At 34.9% G+C, this 25,748-nt stretch overlaps 2 protein-coding genes and 1 non-coding gene across 25 annotated transcripts in view; all 3 read left to right on the top strand.

Moving 5' to 3' along the window:
* Window positions 1-1,153: 1,153 nt before the first annotated feature.
* LOC110825531 (uncharacterized) lies at window positions 1,154-23,353 on the top strand. 14 transcript variants are annotated; one of them, XM_088210437.1, is made up of 19 exons: window positions 1,154-2,846; window positions 2,970-4,514; window positions 4,714-4,804; window positions 5,011-5,109; window positions 5,568-8,053; window positions 8,724-8,808; window positions 8,974-9,024; window positions 9,177-10,369; window positions 11,830-12,142; window positions 12,415-12,574; window positions 12,771-12,929; window positions 13,351-13,392; window positions 13,536-13,761; window positions 14,360-14,417; window positions 14,955-15,067; window positions 17,263-17,310; window positions 19,492-19,584; window positions 20,920-21,106; window positions 23,225-23,353. In XM_088210437.1, the coding sequence occupies exons 15-18, from the start codon at window positions 14,978-14,980 to the stop codon at window positions 20,980-20,982; spliced, it is 294 nt and encodes a 97-aa protein (XP_088066563.1). In that variant the 5' UTR covers window positions 1,154-2,846; window positions 2,970-4,514; window positions 4,714-4,804; window positions 5,011-5,109; window positions 5,568-8,053; window positions 8,724-8,808; window positions 8,974-9,024; window positions 9,177-10,369; window positions 11,830-12,142; window positions 12,415-12,574; window positions 12,771-12,929; window positions 13,351-13,392; window positions 13,536-13,761; window positions 14,360-14,417; window positions 14,955-14,977; the 3' UTR covers window positions 20,983-21,106; window positions 23,225-23,353. The 14 variants fall into 14 exon arrangements, 9 of the variants coding, with proteins under 9 accessions (XP_088066563.1, XP_088066562.1, XP_088066555.1 ...); XR_015814248.1 differs by lacking the exons at window positions 19,492-19,584; window positions 20,920-21,106; window positions 23,225-23,353 and having other exon boundaries at window positions 1,155-2,846; window positions 15,015-15,067; window positions 17,263-17,926; XR_015814249.1 differs by lacking the exons at window positions 19,492-19,584; window positions 20,920-21,106; window positions 23,225-23,353 and having other exon boundaries at window positions 1,155-2,846; window positions 15,015-15,067; window positions 17,251-17,926.
* LOC148270542 (small nucleolar RNA snoR77) lies at window positions 15,066-15,188 on the top strand. The gene has a single exon (XR_015814690.1). It is a non-coding gene; the product is annotated as a small nucleolar RNA snoR77 (small nucleolar RNA).
* Window positions 21,530-25,748, top strand: part of LOC148270539 (uncharacterized) — a 42,551-nt gene continuing 38,332 nt past the window's right edge. For 5 of the 10 annotated variants that reach the window (XR_015814230.1, XR_015814231.1, XR_015814232.1 and 2 more), the window contains exons 1-4: window positions 21,532-23,224; window positions 23,348-24,892; window positions 25,092-25,182; window positions 25,389-25,487. The gene's annotated coding sequence lies outside the window, so the exon portion shown is untranslated. Of the gene's footprint in view, window positions 23,225-23,347; window positions 24,893-25,091; window positions 25,183-25,388; window positions 25,488-25,748 lie in introns of all 10 variants that reach the window. The other 5 variants (XR_015814209.1, XR_015814229.1, XR_015814234.1 and 2 more) reach the window with 3 other exon arrangements.

Raw genomic sequence — 25,748 nt, 5'->3', positions numbered from 1 at the left:
TACTCTGGCCATGCTAATTAGTTTTATGTTTTGCATTGATCATGTCCATTTGTAAATAATTTCTCCATTTTCTCACTCTCTACAGTTTTAGGTTGCAAGGTTAGTAATGTGATAATTAGTTTCCTCATTCTTTATGGGTTTTGAACTGGTTTTTGAAAGTTTGCGTTTAACAGTTCTGTGTAATTAGAGCAATTATTTGTTTTAATTATGTTTAATGGGATGATCAATATTGTTGCAAGCAGATCAGATTCTCTTATTGTATTATCGTTTCGATATTAGTTAATTTGCTGAGTGACATTCATGGGACTTCTGTCAATAAAACTTGATCATTTTTCTCATCCTGGAAGTATTATAATTTTCGTTCAATTAGCATATAGTTTGCTTGCTGGAGAGGTATGCAATATTTATCTTTTGTGAGAAAGGTTGTCGTTCTTTATTTTGAAGCCACATCAGGAAAGTAGATTTGATTTTGTTCGTCGGTAAAATTGCCTTAATTTATTTTCTTGCAAGTGAGAGGAAATTGATTTGAAAAATGATGCAGAGGAGGAGTTCGTGGTTTGTGGGAAGGCCTGTTGTTGGAGACTGGAACTGTCCTTTTTGCTGAGGTTCTTGGCAGAACCCTAACCGGTGAAACTGTACAGATGCATGGTGGAGCAGACAACTTGTCTGTGTGGATTTGCCAGAGAAGGAATAGAAATTGAAAGGAAATTTGGTGGTGCAAAAAATCTGTAAGTATTATTTCTAAGGATTAAGAGAATAAATAATTTAAAATTAGATAACAGTTTAAAGAATTTTAATAGAACATATAAATTTTTTTTAATAATACGCGTATTATTTAATAAATTTTTTAGAAAAAAGAATTATTAAAAATTGTATTGTAATTAAGGGTGTTTGTTTTGTTGTGGTTTTTTATTATAATATTTGTATTTAAAAAAAATATTTTTGTAGTTGGGTGAGTAAAATATAAAATGTTTTTGATAATAGTTAAATTGAAAATTTATTTTTTTATAAATTTAAAATAAAAAATTACAAAAGTTACATGAATTTTTATTAAGAATAAATGTTATTATTATTGTATAAATAATAACATATTTTCACAATTATTTATAAAATTATTTTTAATGGAAAACTCAGTAAGGCAGTAAAAAAAATATTTATCTTTTTAATTTTCTCTCTCTGCCGCTCCTCATCTTCGGTCTCTGGGTTTCCTTTTTTCTGCCCCTGAGGTTCCGCGTGTTTATAAAGCACAGAGGTTGCGTCACGGAGACGCACCTCAGCTCCTCTATAAAAGGGCTGAGACTCTCTTTCCTCCTTACGCATCTGCTGTCTCCTGATCCGGTAAGGTTTTCTTCTGATTGCCCATTAGATCTGGTCCCGCTCCGATCTTCTAGAGATTGGAGGCGGTCTTCATTCTCTCTGAACGGAAGAGTGCATAAAATAGGGCTCTTCTGCTTCCGAGTCTTCTCTCTTGTGGCGATTTAGAGGTTGCGTCACGGAGACGCAGCTCAGCTCCTCTATAAAAGCGCTGAGACTCTCTTCCCTCCTTCCGCCTCTGCCGTCTCCTGATCCGGTAAGGTTTTGTTTTCGATTGCCCATTAGATCTGGTCCCGCTCCGATCTTCTAGAGATTGGAGGCGGTCTTCATTCTCTCTGAACAGAAGAGTGCAGAAAATAGGGCTCTTCTACTTCTGAGTCTTCTCTTTCGCGGCGATTTAGAGGTTGCGTCGCGGAGAGGCAGCTCAGCTCCTCTATAAAAGCGCTGAGACTCTCTTTCCTCCTTCCGCCTCTTCTGTCTCCTGATCCGGTAAGGTTTTCTTTCGATTGCCCATTAGATCTGGTCCCGCTCCGATCTTCTAGAGATTGGAGGCGGTCTTCGTTCTCTCTGAAGGGAAGAGTGCAGAAAATGGGGCTCTTCTACTTCCGAGTCCTCTCTCTTGCGGCGATTTAGAGGTTGCGTCACGGAGACGCAGCTCAGCTCCTCTATAAAAGCGCTGAGACTCTCTTTCCTCCTTCCGCCTCTGCCGTATCCTGATCCGGTAAGGTTTTCTTTTTGATTGCCCATCGGATCTGGTCCCGCTCCGATCTTCTAGAGATTGAGGCGGTCTTCATTCTCTCTGAACGGAAGAGTGCAGAAAAAGGGGCTCTTCTACTTCTGAGTCTTCTCTCTTGTGGCGATTTAAAGGTTGCGTCACGGAGACGCACCTCAGCTCCTCTATAAAAGCGCTGAGACTCTCTTTCCTCCTTCCGCCTCTGCCGTCTCCTGATCCGGCCGAAAATGCTAAATTACCCTCATCCTGCTGTATAATTGTCTCAGGATTGCTCTGTTGGGCTCTTATAAAGCAATGGATCCAAATGTTGCACGAGCTGTTGAGTAATTTCCAACTGGTTTTGGTGATTTGCTTTTATTAGTTGAGATAAAAAAATAAAACGAATTATTAATTATTAATTTGGTTTCGGCATTTATAAAAAAAAAAAGTTTGTATTTGAAAAATATTTTTGTAGTTAGACGAGCAAAGAAGAAAAATGTTTTTGATAATAGTTAAATTCAAAATTTAAAATAAAAAATCACACTCAATACATCTTGGTGCTGGATTCAAATATTTTCTTTCGAAAAAAGAAACTTACGTACGTGTATTAATATCGGTGCCTGTGCGCATTTACAAAATTTTTACGAGTCTGCTAGATTCAAATAATGTATCGTTCTTGTTTCTCTCACGCTTTTTGGTTGTATTTGAGCAATAATTTGTCAGAGGCAGCAAGCCAGATCTGGAAATATGGCAAGTTTTTAGAAATTGGTGCTGCGCGTTTAATCATCTTTAACCAACAAGATCTTATGCTGGTTTTCAGGTAATTCTCTTTTGTTTCGCTCCCTTTCAATCTTCTTTAAGATCTCAGAATGGAAGTCCCCAGCTTCCTATCTCTTAGTCTCCTCTTAAACCTGAAGGTCATTATTTTTGGCCCGTCCAACAGTTCTGTTGCAGTCAAGAGAAAGGTTTCCAGGATATGCTTGAGATGCTTGCCTCGTACAAGGAGGGGGTGTGTACCATGTGGGAACCGTGTTCCCATAATCTTGATTCTGTCCGGTTCCATCCAAAGTGCATAAAGAAACCTAGTTCCCACGCTGGAAACTGATAACAGTGCTCGGTATTTTATGTTTATTACCAGTTATTGTTAATTTATTGCGCGACTTTCATGGGAGTTGTATCAATATGTCTTGATCCCTTTTCTTGTTCTTTGATTTACCGGGACCATATTCTGAAAATATTGTAATCGTCGCTCGGTAAGGGTATGGATTGCTGGTTCAAGAGGTTTGCAATATCTATTTACACTCGTATCACTTGGTGCTGGATTCAAATGTTTTTCTTCTGTATTAAAAAGTTACGTATGTGTATTAATATTGGTACCGAGGGGGCACTGCGCACTTACAAAATTTTTACAAGTCCGCTGGATTAAAATAATGTGACGTGCTTTGTTCCTCTCGGCGCTTTTTGCTTGTATTTGAGCAATCATTTGTTAGAGGCAGCCAGGCCAGATCTGAAAATATGGCAAGTTTTTAGAAATTGATGCTGCGCCTTTTAGTTGCCAACACGTTCTTATGTTGGTTTTCAGGTAATTCTCTTTTGTTTCACTCCCTTTTATTCTTATGTTATATTTGCTTATGTTATATATAGTATATACTTATTTTCTATACTTAGAAACTTATATTATGAATAATTATTAATTATTATATTAAATATTAAATTCAAGTAAAAAATGAAATGAATTTAAATTAAATTAAAGAATGATCAATTTCGTTTCTTTTATTTATTTATTTATTTTTTATTTAGAATTATTCTTGAAGTAGAAAACGTTCCATTTGTTCCTGAATAGCTTCTTTCAAAATGGTTTCTGCTTCCTCAGTGAATGTCTTGGTAGAGGATATGATTTCTTGGAACTGAGGTTTATTTGTTTTTAAGTAAGTACGTAACTCAACGAGAAATTTCCTTACCTGTCCAATTTCTAATGAATCAAGATAACCATTCGTTCCGGTATAAATGGTCATTATCTGCTCTTCCACCGTGAGAGGGGCTGTCTTTAAGATCTCGGAATGGAAGTCCTCAGCTTCCTTGTCCCCCGCATCTTTGAGTCTCATCTTAAAGCTGAAGGTCATTATTTTTGGCCTGTCCAGCAGTTTTGTTGTGGTTGAGAGAAAGGTTTAAAGGATGCATGAGATGCTTGCCTCGTACAAGGGTGTCTATTATGTGGGAACCGTGTTCCCAAAATCTTGATTCCGTCTGGTCCATAGTCCCTGCAAAGTCATTCCATCCAAAGTGCATAAAGAAACATAGTTCCCACGTTGGAAACTAATAGTGTTGTTCCTTTCGACTTTTGTTACCAGTTTATTTTTTGTTTGATGTTCGCGGGAGTTGTATCAGTATGTCTTGATCCCTTTTCTTGTTTTTTGATTTACAGGGACCATATTCTGACAATATTATAACGCTCGCTCGGTAAGGGTGTGGATTGCTGGTTCGAGAGGTACGCGACATCTCTATTTACACTCGTATCACTTGGTGCTGGATTCAAATATTTCTCTTTGGAAGTAAAAGTTACGAATTTTTTTAATGTTGGTACCAAAGGGGTACTGCTGCGCATTACAAAAATTTCTACAAGTCTGCTAGATTCAAATAATATTTCTCTCACGCTTTATGGTTGTATTTGAGCAATAATTTGTCAGAGGCGGCAGGCCAGATCGGGAAATATGGCAACTTTTTAGAAATTGATGCTGCGCGTTTGCTTTACCAACAAGTTCTTATGTTGGTTTTCAGGTAATTCTCTTCCGCTCCGCTCCCTTTTAATCGTCTTTAATATCTCAGAATGGAAGTCCTCAGCTTCCTTGCCCCCCGGGCCCCACTTCTTTTAGTCTTCTCTTAAAGCTGGAGGTCATTATTTTTGACATTTGTTGTAGTCAAGAGAAAGGTTTCTAGGATGCATGAGATGCTTGCCTCGTACTTACCCAATCTGCATTTAGCAGGGACGAAACGAGGATGCTGTGTTCTGGGGATTTTTATCTGATGCGAGAAAGGTCGTCGTTCTTTATTTCGAAGCCACATTAGATTGATTTTGTGTCCCGGTAAAAGTGCCCTACTTTATTTTATTGAAAGTGAGAGTAAATTGATTTATTGTTTCAAAATAAATTTGCGTCCGTGTTTAAGGGAAAATTTTACGATTTCTTCGGAGAAAGTTGAATTCCCCATGTCCTTCGGGTAGTTGGAACTTAAAAAGAATGTGCTTGGATCTGCTAGCAGCAAGTAAATATTTTTGGGCATTGTTTTAAGGTTCTTGCTTCCTTTGGTAGAAAATAATTTTTTATGGTGTTCCGGTCCTGAATTATTGCTCAGAAACTGAAAGCATGTTTTGTAAATCTTTTAAAAAATAAATGAGCTTGATGAACAAGAAAATTTCCCATTCGTGAGAAAACGAAAAATGTGCCCTGGTCCCCCCCCCCCCCGGGTAGCACCAACTGTGAGAAAATGTGTCTTGAGCATTTTGATTCCTAGTAAATATGTTTTATGTGTGTCGCTTCTGCAGTGAAAGCTATCGTGATGGGCACCCTTTCTCTCTTAGACGTTGCAATTGGATTTTCTAGTATTTGATAACCATTTACAAAAGATATGTATGCTCGGTTTTTGGAACTTTCAGATGTAGTTTATTGGAGAAATGTTGTTGGTATGTGTTTTGAAGCTTCATTCATGAAATATAGTTGGTGAAGGATCATTGTGGGCCGGGTCTCTTGAGTAGAAAACATTATTTCTGCAGCCCTTGCATGCACGATGAATGTTTTATCTGAGATTCTCGGTCCAAAATGTAAGAGCTTCAATTCCATATTAACTACATTTCAGTCCCAAAATACTAGGGAAGCCAATATTTCATTTTGAAAGTTAAAGGGTGTTGATATGTGTTTTGAAGCTTCATACATGAAATATAGCCGGTGAAGGATCACTGTTGGCCGGGTCTCTTGAGTAGAAAACAGTATTTGTGCAGCCCCTGCATTCACAATGAATGTTTTATTTGAGATTCTCGGTCCAAAATGTAAGAGCTTCAATTCCATATTAACTACCTTTTCAGTCCCAAAATACCAGGAAAGCCAAAATTTCATTTTGAATGTTAAAGGTTGCTGATATGTGTTTTGAAGCTTCATTTATGAAATATAGTTGGTGAAGGATCATTATTGGCCGGGTCTCTTGAGTAGAAAACATTATTTCTGCAGCCCGTGCATTCGCAATGAATGCTCTATTTGAGATTCTCGGTCCAAAATGTAAGAGCTTCAATTCCATATTAACTTCCTTTCAGGCCACAAAAATCTAGGACAGGCAATATTTCATTTTGAACGTTAAAGGTTGTTGCTGTGTGTTTTGAAGCTTCATTTATGAAATATAGTTGGTGAAGGATCAAAATTGGCCGGGTCTCTTTGAGTAGAAAACATTATTTGTGCAGCCCTTGCATTCACAATGAATGTTTTATTTGAGATTCTGGGTCCAAAATGTAAGAGGTTCAATTCCATATTAACTACCCTTTAGTCCTAGGAAAGGCAATATTTCATTTTGAAAGTGGAAGTTTTTGTCGATATTTCAAAACAAACTTATGTGCCTCGGTGCATGAGAACGTGAATCTTGATTTTTTGTGGCAAAATGAAACTGCTTGCAACCCTCAAGATGTACAGCCTCAAAAAGATGTGGCTTAAAATCTCAAGCCAAAGTTTGGGTGCGTCGGTTTGAAAGTGAGAGTTTCTTTGATCACGCACTTTCTTTTGGAGAGTTAGGCGACGTTTCACTTAGTGGTGGCAATATGCTCTCCCAATCTATTTTTAGCGCGGACAGAAAAAGTTTCGTGCTAGGTTATGGGAATCTTCATTATACGTGGAAGAGGTTGCCGTTCTTTATTTTGAAGCCACATCGATAATCTAGTTGCAGCGTCTTTCCTCTGTAGAGGTGCCCCGATTCGATATTTTGAAACCGACACTGTATTTACTGATTCTTTTAAAATAAGTGTGCCCCTCGGTATTCAAGCAGAAGTTTCTCTGTTTTTTGGGGAAGAGTAAAATTGCTCTGTTCTCTTGGTTGGTTGGAACATAGAAAGCAATATGTTTGGATCTTTTGATTGCAAGTAAATATTTTTTCGGCACGTGGTTTTAAAGCTTTTTGGCTTTTGTTAAAGAATAGTTTTTTTAAAAAAATATATATACAAAAGAATAGTTTCCTGTTTTGGAAGTTTCCTGGTTTGGGAAGTAAAGGAGACTCAATTTATACTTTAAAACCTAAAAGCTGTTTTTATGCATTATTTATGGATAAATGTGTGACTTGATGCACAAGAAAATGAATTTTGATTTCTTGGGGCAATGTAAATCTGCTTGGGTCCCTCTCGCAGTTCCAAGTTTTAGAAAAACTTGCATTGACAAAGATTCGAGGATATTGTGACAGCACCACTTCTGACACGGTAACTTGCTTTCAATATTTAGTTTACGTAAGGCATACGAGATGTGTTTTGAAGGTTTTGAAACCCATGGTCTGTTGCTGCGAAAATATATCATTCGGAGTCCCGTATTCAGAAAGTAAAAGGCCTCGATTAATCTTTTCGAAAGCTAGCCTGTCCATTTATTTTTTGAAAACGATTTTTTTTGTTGGTCCCCTGAGCAAATGTTCCTCAATTTTTTGGGGCAATGTGAGATTTTGCAAAATGTCCCTTGGATAATTCTTTCTCTAGCAAAATGTCCCTTGATCTTTTAGTTGGAAGTAACTATTCTTTGCTATGTTGGTTTAATTAAAGTTTCTCTTGATCTTTTGCTTTCGAAATAAATCTGCAGGTGTCCCCACAGGGAAATTGTAGCAGTTGGAAAAGTAAGTGGAGGTCAAGTAATTTTTTTAGAAACTGAAGGCGTGTTCTATCGATTATTTAAAAGATAAGTGTGCCTTGGTGCAAAAGAAAATGACTTTGGATTTGCTGCAGCAAAGCAAAACTTTTTTGATGCCCTGGGTTTTCGGAACTCTAAAAGTTGTGGTTTGAACTCTTGATTCAAAGTAAGTGTTTTTGAGAATACGTTGGTTTAAAGGAAAAGTAACTCTGATAACACCCTTTCTCTTGGAGAGTTGGCAGCCTTTCTCTACGTAACTGGCAGTGTGCTTTCTCAATCATTTTATTGCTACGGGCGTAAGACATGATTGCTCGGTTAAAAGAGATATTCATTTTATTTGAGAAAGGCCTTCGATCTTGATTTGGAAGCCAATTTGATGAACTTCAGTAAAAGTGGGCGAATTCTTTTTCTCGCAAATGAGAGTGCTTTGGTTTATTGTTTCAAAATAAATGTACTTTGACTCCTAGGCAACGGGTTTTTAAATTTCCTGGGAAAAAGTAAAATTCATCCCGTTGCTCGGCCAGTTGGAGCTCAAAAAAAGCATGCATGTATGCTGAATTTGTCTTGGTTCTAATCATTGTTCTAATGTAGGTCTTCAAAAAATTGACCGAGAAAACTATTTGAGAGAGCTAAACCTTCGAAGTCTATCGGACCCAAAGTGTAGTAGTCTTACCAAACTTCAGATCTTGTGGGATCTTTTCTCTGTTTACTTTTTTTTTTTTTTTTTTAAAGCAATATCTGTGGTTAAAAGAGATTGGTACGTTTAACATGCAAGGCAACTACGGAGCCTGGCGTAACCGCGTCAATATTATGTTGCTGACTTTTCTTTGCTGTAGGTACGTAGCGGGAAACTTGTTTAAGCGGAAAGAACGGAGTTTGTTCCAGTGGCTATCTACACGAACAACGTGTGCTACGCGGAATGTGAGTATTATGTTACCCTGGATTGTCTTGAAAATATTTCTCTCGCTGCTACTTTGTTTAAGAAACATTTGTAGTTATACAAAATTAACGTTTAGAACATGCCAGACGGTTAAAAAGCTACAGATAACAGGGTATGCTAATTTTGCCACCTTTTCCTTGGTGCAGCAAATTGGAGCGAGGGTGAAGCCTTCCTAAGTGTAGAGCTACAGATTGAAGGTTTTTGGACCCTACTTTATTTAATTTAATAGTGGAACTTATCTTTCTTGGAAAATAGTAAAAGAGGCAATCGGTCCTGCTTTGTTGTTGTTTACTAGAGACGTGTTATTGAAAGGAACAAATGAGGTTTCTTCCCGTTGCTGGTTATGCAGGCGACGAGTGCGGCTGCGTGGCTTCTGAGTGTGATTTTACTCCGTGTACATCATCAGGAATGGAGTTTTTACTCTTACCGAGTTTTATTTTATAGGGTTGTCGTCCCGTATTTGTATCTGCAATTTGTGTAGTGTTGGAACGGAAGTTTATGGCTTGAACTTCCATTTTGGTGGATTTTCGTCTTGGGAAATAAGTCATTTAGCGTGGTCCAATTCCAGTGGAGTTCATGGCAACCACGTTGGCTCTTAATAAGCGGACTGATCCAGTGAATATCCTGCAAATTTTGTGCATGACTAGGGATCTTTTGTTGATAAATAGATCTCGGGGCGGTTGGGCGGCCGTTCATCAAAACTAATTTTACCAAACTAGTAGAATTCTTGTCGTAGTTTAGATTATTGGAATTTTTTTTCCTTTTTTGATGTTTTATTTTTGTCTGTTGTCCTTCATTGCGTGTTAAGCATTTGTCCTTTATATTACTCTACTCGATTTTAGCTTTTTCATTTGATAATTTTGTTCGCATGATCTGATGCTGGAATCAGGTTTCAGGTGTTCTGCATGTCACGTCTGATTTGTTAATATTTTTCATCTCATTAGGTAATTATCATATCGGCATTGGTAGTTGATATTACTCTGCCCAATTTTAAATTTTATTATTTTGATAATTTCGTTCACATGTGCTGATGTTACAATCACGTTTCAGGTTTTCCGCTTGCTAGCCATTTTGTCATAATTTGGTCCCATGACCTGTTATATAAATTCTGATTTATCCTTTCAAATGGTGCTTTTTCTCACAGCTAAAATCCTCTCAAAGATGAGTTCCCGTTTAATAATCCATTGGTCAAGGTCGGTAAGAGAAATTCAACCGTAGAGATGTGTGGAGAAGTGTATCGCATAGCTCCAGTTACTCTTACTCAACAGCAGCAAGCTTTCCATCAGAAAAGGAGATCTAGAGCATACCAGTGGAAGGGACCAACTGTGTTCCTTAAGGACGCGGATTCCATACCTCCTGATGTAGACCCCAATACAACCAGATGGATTCCAGCCAATCATTTTTTTGCAACCACTGCAGCTGACATTGATTAGACCTCTGGCACAAAACAATATGTATCAGGAGCATGGTGTTCCATTTCGTATTCAGGCTGAGCATGAGGCAGTAGAGAGGAAGCTTGAAGCGGCTTGAATGGCATGCATGGTAACAGAGAGTAATTTTTCACTATAAAATGCCCTAAATAACCATATACATTCTTCACTGAAGTTGCATCGTACTGAATAACTTACAGTAAATCCTGTAGAAGGTCGGAAGCCTAACCCATAATGAACTAATGGTGAAAGCACCAGCGGGCTAGTCAGTTTGGGCATAAACCTAAAATTGAGTTTCTCTACTTGCATTATCTCTTATCAAAATATTAATCCTGTAGTTTCAGGTGCTAAAGATACTTGCAATTATGGAAGTAGAAACCATACTGGTAAACCTATGATGCGCCCTTGACTTTCGATTCTAAGGCCTTGTTTTACCAGGACGGATTTGAACCTTTCTTTGTTTTTTTTTTTTTGACAATTTTGGAGGTGGGTTCTGGATGTTTGCTCATATGAAAATATGAAATTGATTTACCAGATCAACACCATATAACAGAATTTACGCTATCCGAACTTTATTCTGGGTTATTCTATTGCTTTTAAGTTATTAAGGTCTGAAATATATATATATTAAAGTAATTTCTTTATGTGTGTCAGCTTTCTTATTTAGGAGCGAAAGTTTATTGGAGTTATATTTACTCAAATTTTGTCCCATTAATAATGATAACTACTTATGACACGTTACTCAGAAAAAATTATTTGTTGTTGTTTTTTGCATGGAGAAAAATTCAATGACCCTTTCTTGTATGACACCTTTAGCACCCATTCCTATTCAACAATGCTCTATGCAAAGGTATTCTTGTATGACACCTTTAGCACTCATCGATACCTGCGGTAAAGTACAAAGAAAATAAAAGAAAAACGGCCCACAAACTGTTTCAACCACTCATTCTTGACAGCTGCAGCTTGTCTAGTGCCAACAGCAAAGAACTCTGTAATGACTTCGAGAGGCATGCCTTTGGTTTCTGGGACTTTCAGGAACACAAAGATCCAAGAGATGAAGCACACAATCGAATATATGCTGAAGACGCTTGCTAAGCGTTTTGAATTGATCATTGCAGGCAGAGCGTATGTCACAATAATGTTGCCGACCCAAAAAATCGTGGCACAGATAGGAATGCAAATGCCACACCCTTGTAGGGAAGATCACAGTGCAGAGGATATTTGGAATTGGCCCATATGCCATGACGAGGCCGCAGATGTGTGATACACAAGCTGTTGGCGTTGCTGCATTTATAACTGTGCTCAACTTCACTAGTGGGCCAATAACTAGAATGATTAGTGACACTATTAGTGCAGGAATTGTCGCAAGTAGCAGCCGCCTGGCAATGAAGGATGTGAGTTAAAGAGAGAGTAAAATATTATGAGCAAATGCATCTTGGGAGACACTGTATATGCTATATTTATCTGTTGCTATTGGGGAAACCAAGGCTCTTGGTCCACCTGATGGCCACAAGCCTCTGAGATTTTTTTAGTGATTTGATCAATTAAGAACTATTTTGCTTTTGCATGCAGATTTTCAAGTACGGGAATGCCGGAAACTCCAAGAACAAAAATAGATAAGCATAAAAGAAAAATAGGGGTTGGAGTTTGCTTCTTTTGCTAGTAAATCATGGTACCAATAGAAAAGGCAGCTGTCAATGCTAAAATGTGTAATCTTGCCACTATTATTCATCACAAATTCTATTCGCATGTCTAGAAAATTTTTTTGGTCAGATCGATGCACATTTCTAATAAACATGTCCTGGATTTTGTTATGTTTTCCTTTTTCTTAAGCTTTGTTGCAGCTGTCATGGCAATTATTCGAGACCATTAACTAGTAATTCAGGTAACTTCATTGCAACGGCGTGGCAATTGAGGTGTTTGGTTCATATATTAAATTATATTTTTTGTTATTAAAGCTGGTCTAATATGACTAAAACACATCTTGAAATTTTTTATTTAAAATTTATGAGAATTTAAAAATTATTTTAGAAAATATTATATATTAATTTTCAGTTTTATTTGTTAATAAAAAAAATAACAGTAATATAATTATATTATATATATTTGATGGCTTTTTTTAATCCTATTTATAACTTCTTCTTTTTTACTATAAAGGGGATTGTTTAAAAGAGTGAAGCTCGGAAAATGCAGCCGACCCCCCATCTCTTATCCTTATTATATAACAGAAGCTACGTACTCATGAATCATAAAATCTTATATTGAGAAAGCGAGAATTTTCTCGACAGAGGCTGTTGCCTTCGTCGCCTAATTCTAGGTACGTAAATTTTGTCAATCGAAGCGGAAGCCTGCTATGCTGTTAATGCTGCTATCTATTCTCTTTTGTATGGTTGTTGTTTTGTTTTGATTCCTGTCATATGTTTTTTAGATCAAGACCACTGTATGTGAATTTTTTTTTTTTTTTTCTTTGTCGGAGTTCTCATCATTTTGTTTTTTCTTTTTGTATTATTGAGATGAAATTGTTAGTTTGAATCCTGATAGCTCAAGAGTGCTGTTTAGTTTTTTGCGCACCGGCAGGCTTGTCACTTCTTCTGTTGAAGTTGGCATAATGGCTGATCTAATGTGGTAGGCTATGTGGTTTTACACAAGTTAACATGCAGCACCTGTAGAAGGTAATCTCTTCACTGGAAATGTTGAGAACTTAGTTAATCCATTTGTTGATTTGCATGACTTTGTTCAATGAGTTTAGTCAAAGATGCAAATGGAAGGTTCTTAGATGATTTTTTTTTATTTAGTTGTTGTGGTACATTAGGTAATGACTGTATAGATTTATGTTAGATACATTTCTTCGACTATAGTGAAACAGAGAAAACGAACGACCATTATTAGTAACTGCTTGGAATTCAGTTGCTGATCTAATTAATGTTAGCTATTTACTGAGAGGATTTTTTTTGTTTTTGTAATCAAAGAGAAACTTACTTCATTTATTGTGACCCATTTCTTGCTGTCACATTCAATTATATTCTTTTAGCATTTTTGAAATTTTCGAATTTGCGTTGGTTTTCTTCTTCTTTTTTCTTGTATTTGTTATAGGGGCGGAGGGGGACAGAAGAGGGTTTTATCTCTGCTATGCTGGTAAGATTTTTCTTCATTCTGTTATTTTTTTTACTCGAGGCTTCTGAAAATTAAAACCACAAAAAAAAATTAAGAAAAGAAAAAAAAAAAAAAAAACCGAACAAAGAAAAGGGCAATTAAATTGCCAGGAAACAATTTTTCAGGTACCTGGGGTGTGGAAGGAGGGAGCCCAGGGGAATAAATTTGCTGGGATATACACACGTCATGCAGAAAATCAGCACTTTGTTTGGGTGCAGCAGTGATGGACCTGGGTGCTCTACGCAAGCCCACCAGCACACTCACCAGTGAGCGCGTACATAATGCATTGTGCCCCCGTGCATTTGCCCCGTCGCTGTTTCAAGCCATTATGCCTCAGATGACATCAAAAAAGTAATTTCAACCTCATCTGATATTTTTGTTATGTAGGACAAATAATGTTGATTTGTTTAATCAGGGATTTAGAAATAAAATGAGACATCGCACCTAGAGTTTTTTAAACATCATATTTAAGACGTTTTAAGAATCACACTTAAGTGTTCGATTGTATTATTTTCTTTAAATATCTTTTTCTAACTAGAGATAGATTAAAAAATAATAAATTAATAAAATTAAAAATATTAATCTTAATAAAAATGAGAAATTAACACTAATAATGTTAGAAATCCTAATAAGAATAAAAATCTCAAGTTACTAAAATTAAAATAATATTCTTAAATAATAATTAATTATAATTTTTAATTTTTTAAATTACGTTTTTTACTCTTCACGCTTGGTGAATTTTTAATTAAAGCATATGCCCTTTATAATTTTATTCACATGCGCTGATGTTGGAATCAGGTTTCAGGCGTTCTTCATGTCAAGTCTGATTTGTTAATATTATGTAATCATTGTATCCGCGTTGGTGGAAGTTATATTACTCTGCCCAGTTTTAGTTTTTATCATTTTGATAATTTTGTTCACATGTGCTGATGTTAAAGTTACGTTTCAGGATTCCTGTGACCTGTCATATGAATGATAAAGGGCATATGCTTGAAGCAGCACAAAATGTAAGCAGCTTGAATGACATGCATGGTAACAGAGTAATTTTTCACTATAAAATGTTCCAAATAACCATATATTCTTCAGTGAAGTTGCATCCTTACTGAACAACTTACAATAAATCCCGCAGAATGTTGGAAGCCTCACCCATAACGAACTAATAACGAAAGCACTAGCAGGCTAGTCAGTTCGGGCATAAACCTAAATTTGAGTTCCTCTCCTCGCATTATCTCTTATCAAAAGATTAAACATGTAGTTTCAGGTTCCTAAGATACTTGCAATTATGGAAGTAGAAACCATGTTGGTAAACCTATGAAGTGTCCTTAACTTTTGATTCTAAGGACCTGTTTTACCAGGAAGGAACTAAACATTTCTTCTTTTTTTATGGGTTCTAGATGTTTGCTATTGATTTACCAGATCAACACTACATAGCATAATTTATGATATCTGAACTTTATTCTGCATTGATCTATTGCTTATGAGGTATTCGTGTCTGAAATATATATGTTAAAGCAATTACATGTCTAGAAAATTTCTTTGGTCAGATTGATGCACATTTCCACTAAACATGTCCTGGATTTTGTTCTGGTTTCCTTTTTCTCAAGCTTTGTTGCAGCTGCCATGGCAATTACGCAAGACCATTCAACTAGTAATTCAGGTAACCCCGTTGCAACAGTTGTGGTAATTGAGGTGTTTGCCTCATATATTAAATTATGTTTTCTGCTCTTCACACATGCTGAGATATGAATTTAAGCTGGTCTAATAAGGCTAAGCGCATCTTGAAACTATTAAGCCTTATCTTTACTGAAATCTAGTGGAGACTTTTCATCAAAACTAATTTTACCAAACTAATAGAATTCTCGTCCTAGTTGACATTATTTTGGATTTTTTTTTCCCTTTTTTCTTTCCTGATTTCTTATTTTCATCTGTTGTCCTTCGTTGCATGTTAATCATATGTTCTTTCCCTTCTGCACCTCCCCTATTCAGCCTGATCCAATCATCCTGTCACCATAAAGATTTAAGATAAACCAAATGTGAGCAAAAACATCTTTACCTTTTCTTTTATTTTTAAAAATTTTTCTTCCTAAAAAGTTACAAGGATTATTGAACTAAACAGATTATTGGTCAAACTTTTACATATTTCTTCTTAGTTGGTAGGTTTTTCTTTTTTTTTTTTGAAAAAAAATGTTACATATAGTTTTTTTACTGATTGATGATCAATCAATATTGCCTCTTTAATGGTTGAAATTTGCAGTGGGTTACATATTTATCTTTTTGTTCATGTTCTTTCCTAATTCGTTAATTTCTTTGAAAATATATAATGACTGCATATTTTTAGGATGTATTACTCTATATTTATGTGATTTATTAATTCGTATTTTTATAATTTTTTACTATTTATTTTTAGGAGTGTTTGTTGATTGTATAGTAATTCGAAAGTATGTATTTTATTACAAAAGAAAAATAATATTAACAGAAAATAAATAAGAATTAATTAAAAATGTTATGCAAATTTAAATTTTAAATCAATGTAAAAATATTTGTTTTATAGGTTTATTATTTTATTTTATGTATATAAGATAACAATATTAGCTAAAATAATATATTTTATTATAAAAATAGAATAATATTGTCAGAGAACAAGTATTATTAAATAGGAAAATATTAGTTAATTTATCGTATATAGAATTATAAATATATTTTAATTTATATAATAAAATTTTTAAGATAAATATTGATATTTAATAAGTATTGTAATATTTAAAACATTTTTAAAAAATTTGTAGGTAAATTAAAATTAAATTTTATTTTCAAATTTAAAATGTTTAAATAGGAAATTTTTATAAAAATTAAAATATGGTATTTATTTTTAATAAAATATTAATACATTAATATTATTTTTATATTTAAAATTTTTAAGAATTTAAAAATTATTTTATATGTATTAATTTTAAGGTTAGTTAATAAAATAAAATAATAAGAATAATATAAATAGTTTATATCATATATATTGTACGAGACAGTTTTTATTTTTTTTTTACGCTGTTTACAGTTTTTTTTTTAACGCTAAAAAAGACTTTAAAAGAGCTGGTTTACAAAATCCGACCGAGCTCATCCTCAAACCCGTTTCTGCATATGATACTCAGAGGCGGTGGACTAATGAACCCTAAAACTTCAAATTGAGAAAGTTGTTCAATCCCAGGTACATGAATTTTGTCAACTGAAGCGGATGACCGCTATGCTTTTAACGCTGCTGCTATATATTTTCCTTCGTGTTATTGCTGTTTTGTTTTGATTTCTGTCATATATTTTCTTGATCAAGACCCCACAGTATTTGAGTATTTTTTTTTCTTTCCCCTTATTGGAGTTTTTATTATTTTGTTTTTTTGTTTTTTTTTGTATTACAGATATGAAATTGTTAGTTTAAATTATGATGTTATATGATATATTTTATTATAAAAATATTATTATTATTGAGTGAAAATAAATTAAAATGAAATAATTATTAAAAATAAATGCTATAAAAATTTTAAAATTGAATATTAATAAATAAGAAAATATTAGTTTTTATTAGTTAATTATCTTATTTTATGTGTATAAATAATTATTTTTTTTTTAACCTTTGATGGTTATCATATTTTCGTATTCGTGATTAACTTTATCAAATCTCTTTGCTCTTCTCCCATTCTTTCTCTTTCTCGACCTTCTTTACTGATACATGTTGAGGGTACTTTTGCTGAAAATTTCAAGTTTTCTAACTTCTCTCCTCCTCCTCTTCCTCTTTTCTCTCCTCTAAGATTTATTTTTTCATCTCCTCTTTCGTTAATCTTTTCTTATTAGTTATTTTAACAGGCAATTTCCAATGGAAGTCAAGACTGGGAAGAACAAAATATTTTGACGGTATCTGTTTATGCCTTATTCTTCATCACCGAGTTGTTTTGAATTTTTAATGCAACCTTATTAACTAATATTGTAGGTTTTTTTTGCAAATTTATTATTGAAAGTAGTTGCTACAAATGTTTTAATAGTTGGCATTGAGCCAATATTAATAAAAGAATCAAGATACTTACCCTCAGAATCAGTCAAGAAGCTTCTCAACGAGAACTATACCTGCTTTGAGCTTATCTTACTAGTAACTTTTTTAAACTCAAATGTACGTGAGTACTCGTGCATAACCATCTTAACCAAGTCGATCTTATATTCTTTTTGTATTGTATGTATAAATTTGAAGTTTTCAATGTTACAAAACAGTATTCTTCGCAAATTCTATACGCTAAAGATGATTGTGAAATGGTAAAATTAGTTTATAGGTTAGTGGATGATGAATTCTGTCAAACGGATTGCTTGAAGGAGTCTCATACTTTTCTCATTTTATTTGTGATGTGTTATTATGTAATTCTTTTATTTTAGTTACAGATAAATATTTTCTCAAGAGGTTTACCGTTTTATGATGTTGTTTTTGCAAGAGTTTTCTGCAAAAGTTCAAGAAGAAATTATGATGAAATGTATTTTTTTTTAATTGTTTTAGCTTAAAGTTGATGTTTAATATCTACTTAATACTGTTAAAAAATTGTATTTTTGCATATATACTCTTTTCTTAATAGACGTAGGTGATGAATTTGATATCTCAATGGTGACAAAAACCAAGATGATCAAAGGGGTTTGATTAAGATCTAATTGAAGGTATGTGTGTCTTTTATATGAAATTGTTTTTTTCTTTTCATCTTTCTCTCAAGTTTTTTTCGGTCCTAATAGGTGCTATTAGGCTGTAAATAATCTCTATAAATGTGAATATTATAAATAGATAAATAATATTTTTTAAAATATTTTGATAACAACTTTTGATATAATTAGATAATAACTATTTTTTCTCAAGTTATGATTAAAAAATTTATATTAATGTTAAGATTTCTCATACATAAGTTTTTCTTATAAAACTTTAAATTCTCTATGAATTTTTACTTTAGTTTTGATAATATTTATTTTTGCACAACTCTAAATAAATTACAAGAATAAAAATTATCAAGAAAGAAAAGTTTATTAATAATAGCAATAGATATAGGCGTTAGTATATTCATGAAAATAGTTTATATGTTTCTTGGATCTAGTCTGATTTGTTAAAATTTTTCATCCTCCTTATATAATCTATCATGTCCGCATTGGTATAAATTATATTACTCTACCCGATTTTAGATTTTTCATTTGATAATTTTGTTCACATGCGCTGATGTTGGAATCAGGTTTCAGGTGTTCTGCATGCCAAGTCTGATTTGTTAATATTTTCTATCTCATTATTTAATCATCATATCCGCGTTGGTAGAAGTTATGTTACTCTGCCCAATTTTAGTTTGTATCATTTTGATAATTTTAACTCGGTTTGGCCCAGATCATTTTGGTTGTTCATTCTTCGATGTTGCTTTAGATGTACAAACTCTAGTTTTCTGTTTATTTTACAAGAAACTCATGGAAAAACAATTGCCCATATTGTGCTATGTTATATTCTTCTCATGATGGTGGCAGCCTGCAGATGTTCTGCAGTGGTCTTTCTGAAGAACAGGGCATTTAATTTATTAAAGTATCATTAGTTATGTCATAAGGTAGAAATTGTACTTCTCGCTTGTTTGATCTGAAAAGGATGTGAATCATACCATTTTATGTTTTAGGAAATGTGCAGAAATTGAAAAGTTGTAACTTGTGACCACTTGGTTTTCTACTTTGTTTCTCTGCTGTTATAAAGTTGCAAATGGTCTTGAAGCACACTTGAGATACTCATAGCTACATCTTCTTAAAGCCCATATTTGGTTGTCTAGATGTTTTTCCCCCAGGTAGTATTGAGAAGATGATGGGCACAATTCTCTAGCTCTGATGCTATTTATTCAGTTTAGTATGTGTATTGTGTTGATTTGGTTTGCCAATTTTTTCTCTTTCCTGGACGGCACTGTCATTAGGTAACTTATTATATTTTTTCTTTGTTCCCTTGACCTTAATCTACATGCTTGATTAATGGCTGCACCATTTTGTTCAAGTTATTGTGAAAAATATTAAAATTATGCCTTGTTAATTTAATTGCATGTTTCCCAGGATATTCCTTCCTTAGCTGCTGATGCTGCAAAAAAGTATCCCGGTGTATCATACATCATAACGGCTCCTCTTGGCTTGCACAAGCTCCTTGTGGTATGAGATTTTTCTTATTTTTCTCTCATGGTATTTACATTAATCCTGCAAGACTTTTGGAGTCATCACTCTACTTTCAACTTGTGCTTAGCTTTATTTTTAGCTCTCCTTACCTGATTGATATGTAGATTATTCACGAGTACATGGGATATGACAATACTATTCAGTTAATGCTATTAAATCAAATTTTACCCCATATATATATATATTATATATATAGGCACTAAAATTCATGCCCAGTTAACAGCATTCTTAACAAATGTACAAAAGTTTCCGATTGACTGCATTCTTAATTTAATTAAAACTAAAATGAAAACTTTCATCCTTATTATTATTTATTTTTACCAGCTTCCAAAAATATATCACTCTTTTGCAGTGTTGTTCGCTGGTTTGATCAAATAGTTGTGATCAAAATTTTTAGTCTAGTTATAACTACTTTTAATTGAGAATGCAATCAGTTAGGAACTTATAAACTTTCTTATTAGGAGTGCATATTCCAATTTCAAGAACACCATCAAGTAGTATTTCTAGGTAATCAGACCTGTGATTTTATGAGATAGACCTTGTCCTACTCGCACGTTGGACTATGGCTTATTTTATCTTTTAAGAGCTCGAGAGATCAGAATGTGTCTGATACCCATATGGCTCATTAAGCAACAGAAGTTTCTGATTCTCAAGGGATAGAATTTGTGATGCCCTCTATTTCCCATTAGTAGTGTGCTAGGATAGGCTAAAACGAGATCAAGAAACAGAAGCAGCCAATATTTTTTGAGTAACACGGCATTGAGCGACGCTACTCTGGCCATGCTAATTAGTTTTATGTTTTGCATTGATCATGTCCATTTGTAAATAATTTCTCCATTTTCTCACTCTCTACAGTTTTAGGTTGCAAGGTTAGTAATGTGATAATTAGTTTCCTCATTCTTTATGGGTTTTGAACTGGTTTTTGAAAGTTTGCGTTTAACAGTTCTGTGTAATTAGAGCAATTATTTGTTTTAATTATGTTTAATGGGATGATCAATATTGTTGCAAGCAGATCAGATTCTCTTATTGTATTATCGTTTCGATATTAGTTAATTTGCTGAGTGACATTCATGGGACTTCTGTCGATAAAACTTGATCATTTTTCTCATCCTGGAAGTATTATAATTTTCGTTCAATTAGCATATAGTTTGCTTGCTGGAGAGGTATGCAATATTTATCTTTTGTGAGAAAGGTTGTCGTTCTTTATTTTGAAGCCACATCAGGAAAGTAGATTTGATTTTGTTCGTCGGTAAAATTGCCTTAATTTATTTTCTTGCAAGTGAGAGGAAATTGATTTGAAAAATGATGCAGAGGAGGAGTTCGTGGTTTGTGGGAAGGCCTGTTGTTGGAGACTGGAACTGTCCTTTTTGCTGAGGTTCTTGGCAGAACCCTAACCGGTGAAACTGTACAGATGCATGGTGGAGCAGACAACTTGTCTGTGTGGATTTGCCAGAGAAGGAATAGAAATTGAAAGGAAATTTGGTGGTGCAAAAAATCTGTAAGTATTATTTCTAAGGATTAAGAGAATAAATAATTTAAAATTAGATAACAGTTTAAAGAATTTTAATAGAACATATAAATTTTTTTTAATAATACGCGTATTATTTAATAAATTTTTTAGAAAAAAGAATTATTAAAAATTGTATTGTAATTAAGGGTGTTTGTTTTGTTGTGGTTTTTTATTATAATATTTGTATTTAAAAAAAATATTTTTGTAGTTGGGTGAGTAAAATATAAAATGTTTTTGATAATAGTTAAATTGAAAATTTATTTTTTTATAAATTTAAAATAAAAAATTACAAAAGTTACATGAATTTTTATTAAGAATAAATGTTATTATTATTGTATAAATAATAACATATTTTCACAATTATTTATAAAATTATTTTTAATGGAAAACTCAGTAAGGCAGTAAAAAAAATATTTATCTTTTTAATTTTCTCTCTCTGCCGCTCCTCATCTTCGGTCTCTGGGTTTCCTTTTTTCTGCCCCTGAGGTTCCGCGTGTTTATAAAGCACAGAGGTTGCGTCACGGAGACGCACCTCAGCTCCTCTATAAAAGGGCTGAGACTCTCTTTCCTCCTTACGCATCTGCTGTCTCCTGATCCGGTAAGGTTTTCTTCTGATTGCCCATTAGATCTGGTCCCGCTCCGATCTTCTAGAGATTGGAGGCGGTCTTCATTCTCTCTGAACGGAAGAGTGCATAAAATAGGGCTCTTCTGCTTCCGAGTCTTCTCTCTTGTGGCGATTTAGAGGTTGCGTCACGGAGACGCAGCTCAGCTCCTCTATAAAAGCGCTGAGACTCTCTTCCCTCCTTCCGCCTCTGCCGTCTCCTGATCCGGTAAGGTTTTGTTTTCGATTGCCCATTAGATCTGGTCCCGCTCCGATCTTCTAGAGATTGGAGGCGGTCTTCATTCTCTCTGAACAGAAGAGTGCAGAAAATAGGGCTCTTCTACTTCTGAGTCTTCTCTTTCGCGGCGATTTAGAGGTTGCGTCGCGGAGAGGCAGCTCAGCTCCTCTATAAAAGCGCTGAGACTCTCTTTCCTCCTTCCGCCTCTTCTGTCTCCTGATCCGGTAAGGTTTTCTTTCGATTGCCCATTAGATCTGGTCCCGCTCCGATCTTCTAGAGATTGGAGGCGGTCTTCGTTCTCTCTGAAGGGAAGAGTGCAGAAAATGGGGCTCTTCTACTTCCGAGTCCTCTCTCTTGCGGCGATTTAGAGGTTGCGTCACGGAGACGCAGCTCAGCTCCTCTATAAAAGCGCTGAGACTCTCTTTCCTCCTTCCGCCTCTGCCGTATCCTGATCCGGTAAGGTTTTCTTTTTGATTGCCCATCGGATCTGGTCCCGCTCCGATCTTCTAGAGATTGAGGCGGTCTTCATTCTCTCTGAACGGAAGAGTGCAGAAAAAGGGGCTCTTCTACTTCTGAGTCTTCTCTCTTGTGGCGATTTAAAGGTTGCGTCACGGAGACGCACCTCAGCTCCTCTATAAAAGCGCTGAGACTCTCTTTCCTCCTTCCGCCTCTGCCGTCTCCTGATCCGGCCGAAAATGCTAAATTACCCTCATCCTGCTGTATAATTGTCTCAGGATTGCTCTGTTGGGCTCTTATAAAGCAATGGATCCAAATGTTGCACGAGCTGTTGAGTAATTTCCAACTGGTTTTGGTGATTTGCTTTTATTAGTTGAGATAAAAAAATAAAACGAATTATTAATTATTAATTTGGTTTCGGCATTTATAAAAAAAAAAAGTTTGTATTTGAAAAATATTTTTGTAGTTAGACGAGCAAAGAAGAAAAATGTTTTTGATAATAGTTAAATTCAAAATTTAAAATAAAAAATCACACTCAATACATCTTGGTGCTGGATTCAAATATTTTCTTTCGAAAAAAGAAACTTACGTACGTGTATTAATATCGGTGCCTGTGCGCATTTACAAAATTTTTACGAGTCTGCTAGATTCAAATAATGTATCGTTCTTGTTTCTCTCACGCTTTTTGGTTGTATTTGAGCAATAATTTGTCAGAGGCAGCAAGCCAGATCTGGAAATATGGCAAGTTTTTAGAAATTGGTGCTGCGCGTTTAATCATCTTTAACCAACAAGATCTTATGCTGGTTTTCAGGTAATTCTCTTTTGTTTCGCTCCCTTTCAATCTTCTTTAAGATCTCAGAATGGAAGTCCCCAGCTTCCTATCTCTTAGTCTCCTCTTAAACCTGAAGGTCATTATTTTTGGCCCGTCCAACAGTTCTGTTGCAGTCAAGAGAAAGGTTTCCAGGATATGCTTGAGATGCTTGCCTCGTACAAGGAGGGGGTGTGTACCATGTGGGAACCGTGTTCCCATAATCTTGATTCTGTCCGGTTCCATCCAAAGTGCATAAAGAAACCTAGTTCCCACGCTGGAAACTGATAACAGTGCTCGGTATTTTATGTTTATTACCAGTTATTGTTAATTTATTGCGCGACTTTCATGGGAGTTGTATCAATATGTCTTGATCCCTTTTCTTGTTCTTTGATTTACCGGGACCATATTCTGAAAATATTGTAATCGTCGCTCGGTAAGGGTATGGATTGCTGGTTCAAGAGGTTTGCAATATCTATTTACACTCGTATCACTTGGTGCTGGATTCAAATGTTTTTCTTCTGTATTAAAAAGTTACGTATGTGTATTAATATTGGTACCGAGGGGGCACTGCGCACTTACAAAATTTTTACAAGTCCGCTGGATTAAAATAATGTGACGTGCTTTGTTCCTCTCGGCGCTTTTTGCTTGTATTTGAGCAATCATTTGTTAGAGGCAGCCAGGCCAGATCTGAAAATATGGCAAGTTTTTAGAAATTGATGCTGCGCCTTTTAGTTGCCAACACGTTCTTATGTTGGTTTTCAGGTAATTCTCTTTTGTTTCACTCCCTTTTATTCTTATGTTATATTTGCTTATGTTATATATAGTATATACTTATTTTCTATACTTAGAAACTTATATTATGAATAATTATTAATTATTATATTAAATATTAAATTCAAGTAAAAAATGAAATGAATTTAAATTAAATTAAAGAATGATCAATTTCGTTTCTTTTATTTATTTATTTTTTTTTTATTTAGAATTATTCTTGAAGTAGAAAACGTTCCATTTGTTCCTGAATAGCTTCTTTCAAAATGGTTTCTGCTTCCTCAGTGAATGTCTTGGTAGAGGATATGATTTCTTGGAACTGAGGTTTATTTGTTTTTAAGTAAGTACGTAACTCAACGAGAAATTTCCTTACCTGTCCAATTTCTAATGAATCAAGATAACCATTCGTTCCGGTATAAATGGTCATTATCTGCTCTTCCACCGTGAGAGGGGCTGTCTTTAAGATCTCGGAATGGAAGTCCTCAGCTTCCTTGTCCCCCGCATCTTTGAGTCTCATCTTAAAGCTGAAGGTCATTATTTTTGGCCTGTCCAGCAGTTTTGTTGTGGTTGAGAGAAAGGTTTAAAGGATGCATGAGATGCTTGCCTCGTACAAGGGTGTCTATTATGTGGGAACCGTGTTCCCAAAATCTTGATTCCGTCTGGTCCATAGTCCCTGCAAAGTCATTCCATCCAAAGTGCATAAAGAAACATAGTTCCCACGTTGGAAACTAATAGTGTTGTTCCTTTCGACTTTTGTTACCAGTTTATTTTTTGTTTGATGTTCGCGGGAGTTGTATCAGTATGTCTTGATCCCTTTTCTTGTTTTTTGATTTACAGGGACCATATTCTGACAATATTATAACGCTCGCTCGGTAAGGGTGTGGATTGCTGGTTCGAGAGGTACGCGACATCTCTATTTACACTCGTATCACTTGGTGCTGGATTCAAATATTTCTCTTTGGAAGTAAAAGTTACGAATTTTTTTAATGTTGGTACCAAAGGGGTACTGCTGCGCATTACAAAAATTTCTACAAGTCTGCTAGATTCAAATAATATTTCTCTCACGCTTTATGGTTGTATTTGAGCAATAATTTGTCAGAGGCGGCAGGCCAGATCGGGAAATATGGCAACTTTTTAGAAATTGATGCTGCGCGTTTGCTTTACCAACAAGTTCTTATGTTGGTTTTCAGGTAATTCTCTTCCGCTCCGCTCCCTTTTAATCGTCTTTAATATCTCAGAATGGAAGTCCTCAGCTTCCTTGCCCCCCGGGCCCCACTTCTTTTAGTCTTCTCTTAAAGCTGGAGGTCATTATTTTTGACATTTGTTGTAGTCAAGAGAAAGGTTTCTAGGATGCATGAGATGCTTGCCTCGTACTTACCCAATCTGCATTTAGCAGGGACGAAACGAGGATGCTGTGTTCTGGGGATTTTTATCTGATGCGAGAAAGGTCGTCGTTCTTTATTTCGAAGCCACATTAGATTGATTTTGTGTCCCGGTAAAAGTGCCCTACTTTATTTTATTGAAAGTGAGAGTAAATTGATTTATTGTTTCAAAATAAATTTGCGTCCGTGTTTAAGGGAAAATTTTACGATTTCTTCGGAGAAAGTTGAATTCCCCATGTCCTTCGGGTAGTTGGAACTTAAAAAGAATGTGCTTGGATCTGCTAGCAGCAAGTAAATATTTTTGGGCATTGTTTTAAGGTTCTTGCTTCCTTTGGTAGAAAATAATTTTTTATGGTGTTCCGGTCCTGAATTAT

The sequence above is a fragment of the Carica papaya genome, chromosome 1 (assembly GCF_054855325.1).
Source record: "Carica papaya isolate Zhongbai chromosome 1, ASM5485532v1, whole genome shotgun sequence".
NCBI classification, from domain to species: Eukaryota; Viridiplantae; Streptophyta; class Magnoliopsida; order Brassicales; family Caricaceae; genus Carica; species Carica papaya.
This window is presented reverse-complemented; position numbering and strand designations above follow the sequence as displayed.

Excerpts from the sequence above, each read along its gene's own strand:
- LOC110825531 (XM_088210436.1), top strand. The coding sequence starts at position 13,634 with ATGGACCTGGGTGCTCTACGCAAGCCCACCAGCACACTCACCAGTGAG. Across the intron at positions 14,418-19,491 it reads TGCTTGAAGCAGCACAAAAT|GATATTCCTTCCTTAGCTGC; the intron begins GTAAGCAGCTTG and ends CATGTTTCCCAG. Across the intron at positions 19,585-20,919 it reads GCTTGCACAAGCTCCTTGTG|AGGAGGAGTTCGTGGTTTGT; the intron begins GTATGAGATTTT and ends AAAATGATGCAG.